Source organism: Panthera tigris, chromosome D3 (genome assembly GCF_018350195.1).
Source record: "Panthera tigris isolate Pti1 chromosome D3, P.tigris_Pti1_mat1.1, whole genome shotgun sequence".
Taxonomy (NCBI): domain Eukaryota; kingdom Metazoa; phylum Chordata; class Mammalia; order Carnivora; family Felidae; genus Panthera; species Panthera tigris.
This window is the reverse complement of record NC_056671.1, coordinates 43274701-43292078: the sequence shown is the minus strand read 5'-3', so window position 1 is coordinate 43292078 and position 17378 is coordinate 43274701. Positions and strand designations below refer to the sequence as shown.

Below are 17378 nucleotides of genomic sequence, written 5' to 3'. Positions count from 1 at the left end.
ACATACTCAAACCTATTAGGAGTTCGAGAAAACAAAGGCCTTCCAGGTGACCCCTAATAGGGCTCAAGGAGGATCTCCTCCTTCTTGTCTTAAGCCTCATTCCAAAAGGATCAGGACTTCTTATAGCGGCTACTAAAAGAATACAAACAACTATCTCATCCAACTCTACAACTAGACAGAAAATCATGAGCCCTAAGGGGTACACGTCAAGTACCATAGATCACATCTCATGTGGATGATCAGAGAAGGTCTCATAGAGAGGCATCTTAAATGAGACTTCTCAACGTTTCTTCTTTGGAGGAAAAAAGAATTTTGGAAACACTATATAGTATGTTCCTTTCTTGGCGATTCACAAGGGTTTTTGAACCCTTATGAAAGAGGAAAAAGAACTTAACTTTGTTTTACTCATGTTTTCAACAATTGATCTTAGAATCCTCTTCTTGTATCCTTAAAAGCCAGGTGAAGTCAGTCAGGTAACACTTATCTGTTGTTCATTTGCATAGCTGGCTGGCCCCCAGAGCCCTCTGCCATGTTTCCCCAGCTGTGCAGCCAACAAACAGCCCATTCAAGCTAGTGGTAGAGCCAGGCATTTAGGGGATGGAAAAAGGGAAAAAGAGAAAAAGGCCAGGGCTGATGGCTCTGTGGCTGCGTGGGCAACCCACATCAGGCTACACGAGCCCCAGGAGAGAGGACAAGGTCAAGTGTTCTTAATGCCTAAATGCTTTATTTTTTAAGTTTATTTATTTTGAGAGAAAGAGAGAGAGAGCATGAGCTGGGGAGGGGCAGAGTGGGGGGGAAGGAGGGGCGGAGAGAGAGAGAGAGAGAGAGAGAAAGAGAAAGAATCCCAAGCAGGCTCCATGCTGTCAGCACAGAGCCTGACAGGAGCTCTATCCCACGAACCTTAAGACCATGACCTGAGCCAAAATCAAGAGTCAGATGCTTAATCCACTGAGCCGCCCAGGCACCCCTCTTTTTTTTTTTTTTTTAATTTATTTTGAGAGACAGAAAGAGAAAGCAATTCCTGAAGATTTTAGAGGGGAAAAGACTACAATTCAGCCCACAGTGGCAGACAGACAGTTTGAGGAAGATAAATAAGCCTGACATGATGTGCAATGTTGCATTCTATTCTCAAAACTTTTCCTCACACTCTGTAGACCCAAGGGAAGTACATCGTAGACTATCTTTACAGTACCGAGGGCCCCCAAAAGTGGTGTTCTTAAATAAGGATATTCTCCCTAGAGAATATCCAGTCACCTCAGCAACTTGCCACTTTCCAGAATCTGTCTCTGACACCACCTAAGCCACACATCTGTTGCACCCCTATGCAAGCAAGGATTTGGCTAAGATGAAAGGCCTCTAAGTTCTGGCGTGGCCCTAACCTGATCCCTGCTTGTCACAGCAGTTTGTCTGCAGAGAGGACATAACCTTAACATAACAAAATAACAAAACAAGTTTAAAACAATGTGAGACTTATATCTATAGGCACATGCTTTTAGGCTTCCACAGCTGTATTTCCGCATTTTTGTTTTAATACCTATGGGCTACCCGGTCTTCAGTTTGCCTGTTTCAAAAAGTGATTTTTATTTGTTTTCTTTACTTTCCTTGATATCTGGCACAGAGCCACACTCATCAGAGGTTTCATGATAGAGAACACTGAAGAGAATTCTGTTGATGATTGACAGCTTTGAGTCTTGCTATTTCAGGGTACCATGGGTTCAAGTGAAGATGTTCCAATCAACTTAAGGACCAAGTGTGTGACACCCTACAGTTAGAATATACCTCTCCTTTCCCTACACTCCCTTTAGGTCAGTGCGACAGCACTTTCCTCTGTCTATCCCATGTTCCAGTTGCTGGTTTTCACGCCACCAGATAGAAAGCCATTTGAAAACAGGAAACTTGTTGCATTGTATGTACCCTCAGCAACCAGCACATTTATGGCACCTTATAGATACTCAATAGTTGTTGAAACTCAGCGGATTAGAGTTATATATGTGTATATCTCTACTACCAGTTGATGAATTCCTAAAGAAAAGAGATTAAATCTTCCTCTTTTTAAATATTCACCACATTTGGGGAAGATAAGAGAACTAATACTTAGTTAATATCTTCCATATGTCAGATACTTCCTACACATTATGTTTCTATGTTTTACAGATGAGAAAACTAAGGCTCAGAGGAGTTACATAACTTGACCCCAGGTCTCACCACTTGTGAGGAGTCAGACCAAGACTAAGACCCAGAATCTGGCAGCAGTGGGGGGAGGGGGGCTCGAGTTCCACACCATGAGGACACCACAGTCCCAAGAAACTGAACCCTGTGCTAGCAGCAGAAAAGCTAAGGTGCAGTCCTTTATACCACAGAATGCTGAAAAGGCTGAGGAATTTGGGACACAGGTCACTCTTGAGGGAGAACCAACGTAAGGCTAAAATAGGAGGACTGGATGAACATATATTTAAGAAGCAGTTGCCTATAACCAAAAAGACAAATGGCAAATGTTGGCAAGGATGTGCAGAAATCAGAACTCTCATATGCTACCAGTGGACACGTAAAGTGGTATAGCCACTTTGGAAAATGGTCTGGCACTTCTTCTAAGGGTTAGGCCATTTCACTTCTAGGCGTACATCCAAGAGAAATGACAACACATGTCCACACAAAAACTTGTACGCAAATGTTTGTAGCAGTATTAGTCATAACAGGAAAAAGTGGAAACACCCTGAATGTGCACAAAATGATGAACGGAGAAATTAGGGTAGAGCCACACAATAGAGTATTATTCAGCCCTAAAAAGGAATGATGCGCTGGCATGTGTTACAATATGAACGGACCCTGAACACATCATGCTAAGTGACAGAAACCAGTCACGAAAGACTGCATGTTGTACAACTCCATGTATATGAAATGAAATGTCTACGTTAAACAAATTCAGAGCTGGAAAGCAGATTAAAGGTCGCCTATGGCTAGAAGTTTTAGGGGAAAATGGGGAATGACAGCTAATGGGTATGGGGTTTCTTTCTTGGGTGACAAAAGTGTTCTAAAATTGATTGTAATGATGGTTGCAAAACCTGTGAATACATAAAAAAAAAAAAAAATCCAAAAAAACCCACTGACTTGAACACTTTAAATGGTTTGTGTGGTACGTGGGGCAGCGGGGGGGGGGGGGGGGGAATGGGGAGCAGCTGGACTTCCCAAGTCCCCTGCCAAGGGAAGTGACTGTCCCTCCCTGACTACAGCAGAAGACCTAAGTTTATATTTCAGGAAGTCAGAAACAAAAGGTATCTTGCCTAGAAGACACCAGGAACAGCTGAGATGAGGGGACTGCAAGGGACTCAGAGAAAAGGTGAACGTTTGCACACTGAATGTCCAGACACGTGGTCCTCCTCTCCCAGTCAGCCAGACTGTGCCCTCTAGGTCAAAGACTGGAAGGCTTTTCCTGGGAAATCTGACCAGTTAAGAGAAAAATAAACGAATGATTCTGATTCTGGGTGGTCCCCAGTGGAACAGCTCAGCCAGTTCAGCCTAGAGTGACAGTCACAGTTCACAAAACCCACCAAAACAAAGAGGTTCTAATCAACCTTTACCATAGTCTGTTCCTACTGATAAGACCCAGACATCTGACACAGCCTCTAATATGAAAAAAATAAATATGAACATAAAGAAACCAGATAGGGGTGCCTGGGTGGCTCAGTTGGTTAAGTATCCAATTTCAGCTAGGGTCATGATCTCGTGGTTCGTGAGTTCGAGCCCCACGTCGGGCTCTGCACTGACAGCACGAAGCCTGCTTGGGATTCTCTCTCTCTCCCTCTCTCTGTCCCTCCCCTGCTCATGCACATGCATTCTTTCTCTCTCAAAATAAATAAATATTAAAAAAAAAAAAAAAGGAAACCAGATAAAGAAATTTGGAGGAAAGACATATGAGACGAAAAAAATTTCATAAAAAATTTCTACCAATATCCTTAGAGAGATAAGAGAAGATAACATATCCATAAAATTAGAACAGGATGGCATAATTTAAAAAAAGAACCATAAGAGAAAAAGAAAAAGCTCTTGGAAATTAAAAGTATGATCATAAAGGGGCACCTGGGTGGCTCAGTTGGTTAAGTGTCTGACTCTTGATTCTGGCTCAGGTCATGATCTCCTGGTTCATGAGATTGAGCCCCATATCAGACTCTGTACTGACTACACTGAGCCCGATTGGGATTCTCTCTCTCCCCCTCTCTCTCTGCCCCTCCCCTGCTCATACGCTCTCTCTCTCTCTCTAAATAAATAAATAAATGAATAAATAAACATTTTTTTAAAAGTATGATCACAAAAGCAAAAATTTAATAGAAGAGTTGGAAAATACAGCTGAAATATTCCAGAGGTTGGGAAGGAAGGGAAACAAATAAATAGAAAAGAGCAAAGCCAAAAAAAAAAAAAAAAATCAATTCAGTGGATCCAATATTTAAATTCAAATAGCAAGTGTTTTAGGTAAAAGAACAGGGGTAGATAATTATCAGAGGAAGAACTAAACAAAATTTTTCAGCAGTGAAGGATGAGTCTCCAGAGTGAAAGGGCCAGTTTCCTCCCAGCACAAAGAAAAGAGATCCACTCCAAAGCACATCACTGTAAAATTTCAGAACACTGAGGACAAAAAGAAAATCATAAAAACTTCCAGACAGGAAAACTTAAAAGCTTACAAAGGAAGGGGAAGGGGAAGGGGAAGGGGAGGAGGAGGGGGAGGAAAGGAAAGGAAAGGAAAGGAAAGGAAAGGAAAGGAAAGGAAAGGAAAGGAAAGGAAAGGAAAGGAAAGGAAAGGAAGACCTCACACTCACACTTCTTAATAGCAAAACTAAAAGAAAATAGATCAGTGCCCTCAAAAATTCTAAGGCTAAATTATTTCCTACACAGAAATCTCTCCAGTGAATGAGTAGGTAATACAAAGATGTCTTCAGACCTACACAGTCCCCAAAAATGTACTTCTCATGAACACTTTCTTCAAGACATTAGAGAATGCATTCCACTAAAATAACAAAGCTAGAAAAACACGTGTGTGTGTGTATCCGTGTGCACGCACACATGCATATACCCTAATCTAACCCTAACCCTGAGTAGGTCAGAAAGCTCCAGGGGAGATTTCTTCAAAAATATGGAAATGAGAGAATATCTACTATAGGTGAACACATGTGTAGAGATTCAGAAAAGTGGAAGAGACTCTGGGGATGAATGATGATACACACACACACACACACACACACACACACACACACACACACAGGAAGCTAAGCAAATAAAACAAGAGAATTGTTAACTCCAGAGGAGAGAAGTTATGCATGAAGGAAATATGAGTCAGCTGTGAATAGCATTTATATAAGTATAGTAATATGAACACTGAATGCTGATTTAATCAAGATTGTGATGTAACTATTTTGGGATGATGGAGGGCAACAGACGGCATCCATGAGGGTTGTTAGGTGGAAATGAAGGGTGAAAGAACTAAACCTTATCTGCTATAAAGGGGAGTCAATATATATGCCTAAATCCCAATTAGCAATGAGTACTAATTGCTAACTAATTGCTAACTAGTACTGCTGTAGTACTAACAATAATAAGGAGGAGGAGAAGACCACAAGCATTTCACTTAAAGACAAGGGGTTGTGACAGATCATCCGCATAAAGGACTACCAACAATTCTTTCCATCCCTCCACGTGCAAGCCCATTTCCACTCTCTTGAATCTGGGAGAGCCCTGTGACTTGCTTTGGCTGATGGAATTTGCCAGAAGTGGCAGTGGGTGACCTCAGGAACTGGGCCCCAGATGCCTTTCAGCTTCTGTTTTCACCCTTTGGCAACTAGCTGCCATGTGAAATGTCCCACGACCGTGCTGGACTGGAGGCCCCCCTGGGAGAGAAGATCTGTGGGAGAGCAAGAGATGACGAAGGGGAAGAAGCCATTCCAGCCACCCTGCTGATGCCCGGCCCTGGGGGTGCGGCTGACCAGCATGGTCAACACCCCAGGAAGCAGAAGCCGAGCCGAACTACAGAATCCTGAACAAATACACAGCTGTTGTTTTACGCTACAGGGTTTGGGGATGGTTTGTTAGGCATCAGAGGATAACCACAAGAAAAGTAAATGCCAAGAGAAAATGTTAAAAATGTTCTCAAGAGATTCCCTCTGGGGACTGGAAAATGATGATATGAAGGTGGGCCGGCAGGAAACTGCTGTTTTTCATAATAAATCTCATTCATAATAAATGTTTTTTGACTCTTCAAACCATATACATCTCTAACTTTGATTTAAAAAAAAAATAAAGCCAACAAAACAAAGGAATGTGGGTGCAAGATAAAAGTCAGGTAGACAAAAATGAAAGTGCTGATGACCAGAAAAAGGTCCAAAGTCCACCCTGTTCCAAAGAGCCAGTGTGAAGAGTTCAACCTGAAGCAACAGAATAAGAAGTTTGGACTTAGAGCCTTAAATCCCTGGCACAAAGTATGTTCTGACAAATGCCAAACTGAACAGAGCAAGTTCAGACTTCCTTAGGAGCCAGGCTGAAGGACCGTGGACAGAGGCTAGGCTCAGTGATGCTGTCCGCATGTGCGTATCCATCGGCTACTCTATGCTGTTTCTACCTCGATGCAGTCCCAGCTCTTGTACAGCCATCACTGTTAGAACAGAACAGCACAGTCCTACCAGCTGTTAGAATGTTTCCATGCTTCCAAACCAGCTGGTGAACATACGCTGCCTGCCGTGAGCATTCCTGCAAGCTGTTCCTGTGGGTTCCCACCACCACTACCTATCATAGCAGGTCTGGGTGGTGAGGAGAGGAAAAAATGCCCCTGCATCCCTGGAGCCAAATACCCAGTGTCATCTGGACCCCTGAGTCTACAGTGGCCCTCCACTGGCCACTGCTGCGTGGAGGCACCTTCATGGCACTGCAGAACTGTGGCCTCCACAGAATGTCACCTGGGTTACTAAATATTTTGGGCATCTCTTTGGACACCACTGTGCTGTTCTGGGGGACTTTGCTCCTAAAGCCAGGCTGAGCCAGCCAAAGCTTGGGCTCTGGAATTAGAAGACCTGGGTTTGAACACTGGCTCCACCTCGCCTGGCAACATAAACTCAACGCTGCCTCTCATTCTCCCATAAGATGGGACCAATAATTCCTATCTCACTTATTGTTGGGAGACAAACAGGAATTGATATGTGGGAAACACCCAACACATACTTAATGCTTAATAAACATGAGGGGTCTTTCTAAGTAAGAGGACAGAGGTGGTAACAGCGGTACTCTGCTTTAAGGACAAAAATACATATCACAAAACTTGAATGTTCATGAAATACAAGATAGCTTTAGGTTTGGATAGGGACCACTTATTTTTTTATTTTTTATGTTTGAGAGAGAGGGAGATAGAGAGAGAGAGAGAACACACCTGAGCAGGGGGGATGGGTAGAGGAAGGGAGAGAGAGAAAGAGAAATAGAAAGGGAGAGGATCTCAAGCAGGCTCAGTGAGAAGCCCAACATGGGGCTTGATGTTGGGGCTCAACCTGAGCCAAAATCAAGAGTCAGATGCTAAGCCAACTGAGCCACCCAGGTGCCCCAGGTAGGGACTACTTTAGTGCTCAAGTTTCAAAAGACTCAAAGCTCCAGTCTGAAGTGAGCATTTGGGGGAGGTCAACAGCAGGGAAGTTTGATTAGCAAGAGTATTATGTGGGGTGGGTTCAATTTGGACCCTAGCTAACTGGCACTGAAGTATCTATCTGATATTGAAGAAGATTTACCTTAACAAATTTGGGCTGTAAAAACTGAAGACAGACATTCTTTTCATTTTTAAGAGAGACAGAGTGTGAGCAGGGGAGGGGCAGAGAGAGGGAGACACAGAATCTGAAGCAGGCTCCAGGCTCTGAGCTGTCAGCACAGAGCCTGACTCAGGGCTTGAACTCACTAGCTGTGAGATCAATGACCTGAGCCGAAGTCAGATGGTTAACCAACTGAGCCACCCAGGCGCCCCAAAGGCAGACATTCTTTAACCTTGATTTAACCTTAAGAGCCGTACTAGTACTATCTGCCCTGGCTTCATAGCTTTATAAATATAAAACCTAACATGGCCCTTGTATAGTTTGGTTTGCCCATTGGCATTTCTGGGCCATAGTTGTTAAGTATTCTGCAAGTGAATGAGCTCAGTGCAGTGCAATATAATACTGAGGTTCAGCAGATTTTTGATGGGGTAATTAGATCTGCCTTCCAGGCCTCCCCACTACCATACTCCAAATGGATAAAGGAATTTGTAGCAATTTAAGTACTTGTAGATTACTCCAAATATTACAGAAGATTTATTTCAATTATTCAGCTGCTTTCCCAATTTTATGTTTTATAACAAAAGGATCACTTTTTGGTTCAATAGTATAAGTTTGTTTTTTTTTTAAGTCAATATTACAGACATAAAATGACCCTAATTTGTGGTACAACTTATGGTTCTGATTCTTATAAAAACAGCAAATACTTGCTTTTAGGGTAAAGAGAGATACCATACCTTTTTCATTCCTTTATATTCCAACAAAATTGAGGTGATTTTTTTTTGTTACTTTTACCCCTAAATTGGGAGTGTAGGCTAAACCAGATTTCCCCTGGGAGCCAACTTTAACAACTTAAAAAGTAAGAAACAAATATGACACTCAAAACCTTGATCCCCACATCTACCATTCATGGCTAATTATAGGGCAGAGGACATGCCTCTCTTTGTTTTATGATGGACCTCCTCATCCAATCACATTGTCAGGTTAATAATAAGAAAGTCCAGAGCAGACGAATCACTGCCTCAAATTTTCTAAGGGCTCTGAAACGGCCTCAAATACATGGGTCAGTTGTCAAGGAAAACTAATGCTGTCCAATTCTCTGGAGGCATGCAAAAAATAAGTGGTCTTTGTTAACTAGCCCCCTCCCAAATAATAAATAAACAACTGATACATCTGTTTTGTTTTGAAATCACTTAACTTTCTGTTTAGGTTATCCAGACAATTATGCCAAAGTGATATACTATAATTAATTACAAATAATGGACCAACATTGAGCTCAGGAGACAAAGTTTGAGAAAACTGTGATCTTCTCTCACCTCCTACAGTGAAATGCCTCACTTCAAGGTTTTGCGGTGCCTGGATGTACCATTTCCCTCTTCAATTACAATTAGAATAATACAATCTGAAATACGAAATATAATTCAAGGTAATGAATCAGCTTGCATCATCCCTCCAAATGAAATTATCCCTGTTTTCAGCCAGGTTGCCCTCTCCTCCTGTCCTCCAACAACATTTATCTGAACTTCACATAGGCCCCATTTTACCTTTTCCTTAGATGCCAATTGTTTGTGCATAAGCCTTGCTCTGCCCACCAGACTGCAAGCTCTTTGGGGACAGGAGCTGTATAATATACTAAATAATGTAAATAATATACTATATAATGTACTAAATATTTGAATAGATCTCAATCATATACTAAATGAATATTTGAATATATTTGATATAAAGAATATTTGAACATATTTAAATAATATATTAAATAAAGAGTAAGTGAAAGCTAGTTAAGATTTGGTGGCCCAATCATAAATAATAAAATACAAATATGACAAATCACTAGGAAATCAACACTACCAGTGAAATAGACATGATCTCATACAGTGTGTGTGTGTGTGTGTATATATATATATATATATATATATATATATATGTATATATGCGCCTCTGTCCTAATGCTTCCTTAGAGACGAATTTGTTTTATGTTTTGATTCTTTGATGTCATATTTTTACTGGATAAATCTGGACACTGGATTTGAGATACATATCTTTAAAAACAGTATGTCATTATTAGTAGGCATTATTAGTAGGCATGGAAATTGCATGCTCTTAGGCAAATTAAATGTATTTACAAATATTTAATCAATTTTCTACCACTACCACAAATGAGAAAATTGTATGATTTTACTATAGTTTACAAACTCACTATAAACACGGTCCCTGCATTTTCAGTATGGCTGGTTTTTATATAATACAATGATGACGATAACACTAGAGACAACAGCTAAAGATAGACCAATGTGAGCACTGTTCCTATAGAGAGCACAGCTCCCTCCAGTCTCTGAGGTCAGCTTTAACACATCTGTAATTTGAAAATTACTTTTCTCTCAAAACTGAAATTTTTTCTTCATGGTATACATTGTTTCACTTGATTAACTTAAATGGTTCATAACTGGCAATTCTATTACTGCCTGGAGGAGGCAGCAGGTTAACAATTACACAGTATAACAATAACTAAAATGTCTTGAGTTTTCATTAAGTGCTAGACACTATTCTAAACAATCCATACCAACCTATTTAATCCTGCACACAACGAACAAATAAAAATGGCATTGGGTAGATGCCATTACTATCCCCCACTTGACAGAGAAGGAAACCAGGGACTGCGTTCCTAACCAGGGGAGGTTAGGTAATTTTCATGTGGTTACCAGGTCCCTCTGGTTTCAGAGTCCACACCCCTTGCCACCACACTAAAATTATCAGGCTCAACTCCTGGGGTCACTATGTATAATTACATTTTATGAAATGGTTATATTTTAAAGTATGCATTATCAAGTATAAAGTTGAACTATTTTGCCTGTGAATAATATGTTGTAACATAAATATCGGTTTCTTAACATTTCTAGGTCACAAGGAAGTGACTTAGGCCCAAAGAAGTGCAACTGCTTCCACAAAAGCCAAGCACAAGTCAGGCAGAATGTCAAATATCCAATCTCAGTCTAGTGAATATGACCTCATGTGATACTGAGTTATAGTCCCAAACCATTCATTCAAGGAAATGTAAAAGAGTCATATTTAATATATCAAAGTCCAATAAATTTACTTAATTTTTAAAACTTCTCCCATGCTGAAAAACACACTTCCTTTATATTCTAAAGAGTATTAACTGAATATTCATGATAAATTCAGGGATTAGCTCTTTGGCATCTTAATTTGATATCACTTATTTCTGTTTACGCTGGTTTTCACTGCCATATAATTACAAAGGACCCTTAAGCAATCAGCAGGATCTTTTCAAGGCACTGTATTGGTTTGGGCTCTTCAAATATCACTCACTTAAACAGAAATCAAATCACTGATTGAAAAGTTACCTCCCTCAAGCTTTGTTGCTATGGTTAGAAACAGCGGTGTCAGCAGTAAAGAATGAAATACTTTCTATGAAGAATGTCCCTATTTCCCTATCCGTTGCTCATAATGTTTATTTACTACCACTACTACTATTTTATTTTTATGTATTTTTCTTATAACTGATCATCTACTGATGGTTACAGTCTGTTCCTGAATATGACACTTCTGACAATGTTCCATTGTTTCATGGCAAATCTGTCAGCAAAACTGTGGTGCAGAGGCTGTTTTCAGAGTTGCTGGATTCAGTGAGCCACTCACATTCATTCAATCAGTCATAAGCAAAACCTCCCAGAAGATAAACTGTACACATGGCAATGACTCTGGAATATGATATATCTTTTATAAGAGCTTCTGTCTAACGAGGCTCTTCTAGTGGCTGGCTGTAGAGCACATCAATTTCTTCAGACCTTTGATGCCAGGTTATTATAGGTCTGAGTCCAGATGGTAGGACTTTATGTGGCTCACTTAGTATCTAGTGGAATGTGACACACAGTAGGTACTTAACAAAGATGGGTTGATTGAGTGGAATATTAGAGTTTGGCTAGGAAGGAGTCTAAGCAAGAGGTGTCATGTGCATTCTGGAGTCAGACTGTCGGAGTTTGAATACCAGTTTTCCCACTGACCAGCTAGGTGCCCTTAGATAAGTAACCCTATCTCTTTGAGCCAAACTTTTCCTATTTGCAAAATGGAGAAAATAAGGACACTCGGCTGGGCAGGTGCTCAATAAGTGTCAGCTATTATTAGAGAGAAAAATAATAAGTGGGCATATTAAGTGGCCATCAGCCACACCTAAGAAGTTGTTAGCAAGCGTAAACCTTGGTACAGATCAACCTCGTCCCTGCCATTTATCTTCCAACATATGACCCTGTTTCCTTCCTCCAGGCCATTGACAGGAACTCTGGAAGCTGAGTGGGAGTGAGCCGGTGCCTTCAGAATGGCAGAAGATAGAAAGGGCAGAAACATCCTGGTAGAGCTGACCCCATGGTGGGGTTAGATTCTTCACAGATGATTACCTTCCAGACCTAGAATGCTGTCCAGCCCCCACTCCCCCTGACTGCCTGATTCTCTTCACTCAGACTCACCAGCTGAAGCTCCAAAGCACCATGGGTACACACGGCCAGCAAGAAGGCTGTGCTCTACCACCACTCTGGGCCTCCTTTCCCAGGACCCCACCCCTTCTTCCCACCATGGGGAGACACGTGTCAGATTTGCCACCTGAGAGATTACTCACATTCCGCGTTTACCTGAGGCAAAATATATTTTTTTTCTATCACAAAACTTAAATGTCTATTTTCCCATCTGAAAACTTACTTTGGCAGCAGCTGCATCAACTGTTTTAAAATACTATTTTAATAAGTGTTAATTCAGAAAATTAGACACCTGGTTATGCTGTAGCTTGCAAGCTATCATCTGCCAGCTTGTCCCAGTCACACCCTTATCAGTAGATGAACTGCATGGTAAAAAGCAGGGGGGAGGGGACATAGGAGCAATCTTGGGAAACCACAGAAAAGATCTATACTTAGCAATAATTAAACCTCAGATTAAGAATGTTAAGCATCCCCAAACTAATGAAAAGTCAAAAGTATAATTAGATTGTAAATTTGCCTTCCAGAGGAAGGTCAGCCCCAATTCCAAATCAGTGAAGGGGAAAAGGCCTCATTTTGTTTCCATTTCCCCTCAGAAAACATGATGCTTTCAATGCAGCTGGCCCTTACATGCTTGTTTACTTATCCCAGTTAAGGACAAGAAATCTTAGAGAGACAGTGGTAAAGCAAGGAGTCCATGAGTCCAGAAAAACAACTGGCAATAGACATATATTGCTTACCAGTGCATTTTTTAAGTATTCTTGCCAACAGTATTTCAGAAATGTTTATATACAGGCACACAAAAATAAGCGGCTGAATACTATGATTTGATGGCACCAACCTCCTTCCTGTGTTAAATCAGAACAGTGGTTTGGACCACTGTGGTCCCAGTTGCTAGTGGCTGTTTTGGGCCATCTCTTAGGCAACAAGTGATGCTGCATTAAAAATTACCAATATTCCCAACTTTCAGAACTAGAAACGTGATTTAATAATGACACACCTAACTCTGGAGGAGTCAAATTCCTTCAAAAAGAATGTGACTATTTATCCAAAACCATGAGATTTATGGTGTAGCACAGCTAAATGAAAATGAAACTGGAAATAAATTAAAACAACTTCATGTTTTAATAAGTTTGAAAGACTTCGAGTATTGCAGCACAAGGCAAGTAATTTTCTTCTGGAAAAGATATAATGATGTCATTATTTTGGTACTTGTGATTCCAGAGATCGAGGAAATAAACAGAGAAAGTACTTGCCGAATGCAACAGATAGGTGGCGCTGTGGCTCATGGCAGATGTGGAATTACACTCCAAAAGCCAGGTTTATTACATAGACCCTGTCCCAGGTTGAAACATCAGAATTAGAAAGTCAAATAGGTACCTTATAAAAGCATTGGACTCGTACAGGAGCTAAATTTTTGCTTTAGCAAAAAAAAAGTTCTGTAACTTCTAAGGAGTCTACTAATTTTCTATTTATCTAAAGAATGTTTTAAGTTAATACTTTAAGTATTTGCAAGGTTTGTCATTGACCTGTATCATTTAGGGAAGTTAAAGTCTAATAAAACATTGGCTTTCTTCAGCATAATGAGTTAATAACTACGAGACATAATCACAAACCCAAGGAAAACTTTGGATTGGTTACCTATGGCAAATTGTCAAAATAATTCCACTCGGTAAAGGCAGCCTTCCTCCTTGGCTAGAAATACACTCTCTGCTTGGCTTCAGAAGCCTTGTGTCCAATTTCTTGGATCCACCCCCTTCCTGACTGCTGCACCTACTGTGGGTTACTCGGCTACTTAGTTGTCTGAGACTTACCCCTCTTCTAGTCTATACCAGAAGTTATCATACCTGGTGTCCTAGGCCTTTCCAAGGAACACAGGGAAACTGGCAGAGCTTGTCTTTAGTGCTTACCACACTCCTGGACTCCAGTTCTTATAAGTTCTAGACTCAGTTTCCACATCTGTAACGTAGGAGTTAAAATACCTACCTCATACCATTGAGGATTAATTGATAGAGGGCTTGTAGAGGGTGTAGCACAGGGGTTGGCACTGAGTACATACCAAAAAATTATTACCATCCTCTCCTTTCCCCACCTCAGTAACCAGACAAATGAATGTAAGTTATATGGCAATAGTTGGTAAGCAAATCTCTTACAGAATATTTCCTTTGAAAAGAGGCCTTCAAAGCAAGTAGTCTACCCTGGGATTCACCAGTACCTTATACCCCCTCCCCCACTGGGACACAAGGTAAGTGGGACCTTCAGACAGTGCCTGGATCACAGAGGGTAGGCAATGAGACTTCTCCAGGGGAGTCTGCAAGCTGGTCCAGAATGCAGCGTAAACTTCACAAATGTACATTTAGGACTTTCAGGTGCGTCTTCCCTGGCAGATTTGCATTAACACTTAAAAATACCCAAATTGCAGTAATGGTCATTTACCCAGTCAAAAAGCATAAAATTTTCAGGGTTCAGGAGCCCAGATGGGAGCTGATCTTCCCAAGAGTTCAAAAACTACTGGCCTCAGGGACCAGCAATAAGATTAACTTCTGGCTCAAATGAAGGTAACTGAGCCCCAGAGTAACATTTAGCCATGTGAACTCTTTCCTTTCTGGGAGGATCCTTTAATCAGTGCTAGCCAAGGAAAGTGTGTTTCCTAAAATGTAAATGAGAGAAGACAAACTGAGTGGAAAAACAAGAAACACACACCACTGCGTTTTGAAATTCCCTAGCCAGAAAATTGTATCATATCTTTCGTTTCTCTTCTGGGGAGGGTGACTTTTCACCTGGAGTTCAGTCCCTGCCCTTCCTCGAGTCTCCTGACTAGGAAACTAACACCTTGGAAGGACAGATAATTGGTAGAACGGTATCGCTCCGGATACTTTAGCGAGAACTTCCTTCCAGAGAACGCTAGAGGCAAAAGTTACTTTCCAAGCGTGTGGGGCTTCCCAGACACCTCCCTCGGACCACAGCCCTGGCAAGTCAAAGCGATCGCATCGCGTGGTCTCTGGTGGCTGGAAATTCGGTCACGGCGGTCACATGGCATTTCGCACCCAGCCCCCTCACTCAAGCCCGGCCCGTGTTATCCTATCACAAAACTAGAAACTCCAGTCTTGTGTAAACACCACGCCAGGCCATCCCGAAATGATTCCCTTTTGATGCCCGTTGCAATTATTTATCCCACATATAAATCAGAATTCTGTTGACGGATCTCACTGTTTCTAATAAATAGAAAGTTGCCCTGCAAAGCCCTCATCCTTGTGATTCCGCTTAAAGGTACGGTAACATCTGACACTCCCCTAAACCGGCCTGCAGAGGACACCGCCCAGGAGACGATCAACGGAATGATTTGTGTCACCTCTGAGCACACGTGGACACACCAACTGCACAGGCGGGCACATGGAAGGGACGCGGAACCGAGAGCAGTTATTTTCCAATCGGTGGGTCTGATGGAGAAAGATGCCAAACGCATTTTCCGAGCCAGCTGAACTCCGCGGGCACCTAATCATTGCCAGATGTGGGGAGGGCGCACCGAGAACATCCCCGAGTCCCGAAGGAAACACCCGGCTGGCAGCACGTCGACTTCTCGGATGGGGAAACTGCACCAGCCGAGCGGAGAGGACCCCCAAACACAGTGTGGAGCGCCTCAGAGCGGAAAACGGACTGGGAGGAATGAGGATGCCTCCACTCTCCTCGGCATGTTTTTTCAATTAAAAAGTTGGGAACTGGAATCTGTAAACAACGACTTAGGGCTTCAAACTACTTCGCAGAGAGACACGATGGGGAGAGGAATACTTGTACGCCCCCAAACCCGAACCTCTGTGTCTCCTGCCGTGCGGAACTGCGGGGTGGAGGAGCGCCCCACGCGTGCACGCACGATCCCCGCGCCGCATCTCCTTCGGCCCTCCGCCCAGAGAAAGTTCGCGCAGCTTGCACCTCCGCCCCCTCCCGCGCGTCCCGAAGCCCGCCCTGCGGGCCGGGAGCCCAGCGCAGCCCGCCGCCGCCCTACCTTTCATGGTGACCGAGGAGACGCACCGCCAGCCAGGGAGCTCCGCGCAGCCGAGGAAGTTCGCACTAAACAGCGGGTCACTGCGCGTCCATGGCAGCCGCGCCGCGCGTCGGCCGTCTGCGCTCCAACCCTTCCTCGCCGCCACCCGCCCGCGTTCCCCGCTCGGCGCTCTGTGCCGCGGGGCTGCCGCGCGCGCCGCTCACCCCGGGCGGGAGGCGCCGCTCCCGCCTGCGCCCCTCCCCCTGGCCCGCCGGGGCGCGCGGGCCGCCGCGCCCACGCCCCCTCGCGCCCTCCCGCGCCCGCCCCGCCCTTCGGCCCGTGCTCGCCCCTGCCCAGTCGCTTTCTCGCCCGGCCTCTCCCCCGCGCGGTGTCTCGCCCCGGGTCTCCCTTTTTTGGTCACACCAGCGGCAGAACGATGTCGGAAGAAGGCGTCTTCCAGTCGGTAAAATGCTCACCCTTGGTGTGCGCGAAAAGTGCCGCTACTGGGCTTGTTTCTAGACCCCCAAAGTACCTAGAGAGTGGGGTGAGAGAGTTGGGGAGCAGTAGTGTCACCGGGGTGGCGGAGTAAGCATGTCCCTTCCCCAAAAGTCTCTGGGGCATCCAGGATTAGATCAAACCGAGATGAGAACGCCTTCGGGGTTCCAAGTTTCCAGGTGCGCTTGTGGACACCCGAAGGAAGAACGGGCACAGGCGACCGCGCTGTCACCCCGGGAGAGCTGTCGCTAAATCCGAAGTCACAATTAGATGCTCTCCCTACAGAACTCCGAGCAGGATTACAACTTTGGACCTTCAAGAACACAAAGACACAGACCAAAAAATCCTCTACGCTCCCCTTGGTTTAGAAAAGTCACCCTTCTACCCACCTCCCCTGAATTGATAAGGTTGAGGGATGCTGGGCTACTGAGTGGCTTATTAGTAAGTTCCCTCCATTGTGGCCCATCATGTTGTCCCAATGGGGGTTCCACCCCCCGCCCCCTTTTAGAACCTCCTAAGCAGACCCATTCGTTGCTTTATTGCTTTAAAAGTTTCAGTGGTGAGTGGATCTGTGGGGAGGGAGGTGCAGAGAGACTTCTTCAACAAGGATGGAATGAAAAATCACCATGCACTCAGTAACACAGC

At 43.4% G+C, this 17378-nt stretch overlaps 1 protein-coding gene across 1 annotated transcript in view; it reads right to left on the bottom strand.

Moving 5' to 3' along the window:
• COLEC12 (collectin subfamily member 12) overlaps positions 1-16428 on the bottom strand; it is a 195801-nt gene extending 179373 nt beyond the window's left edge. The window contains exon 1 of the mRNA XM_042962225.1: positions 16260-16428. Coding sequence (XP_042818159.1) covers positions 16260-16266 — 7 coding nt within the window. The 5' untranslated portion in view covers positions 16267-16428. The remainder of the gene's footprint in view (positions 1-16259) is intronic.
• Between the last annotated feature and the right edge of the window lie 950 nt (positions 16429-17378).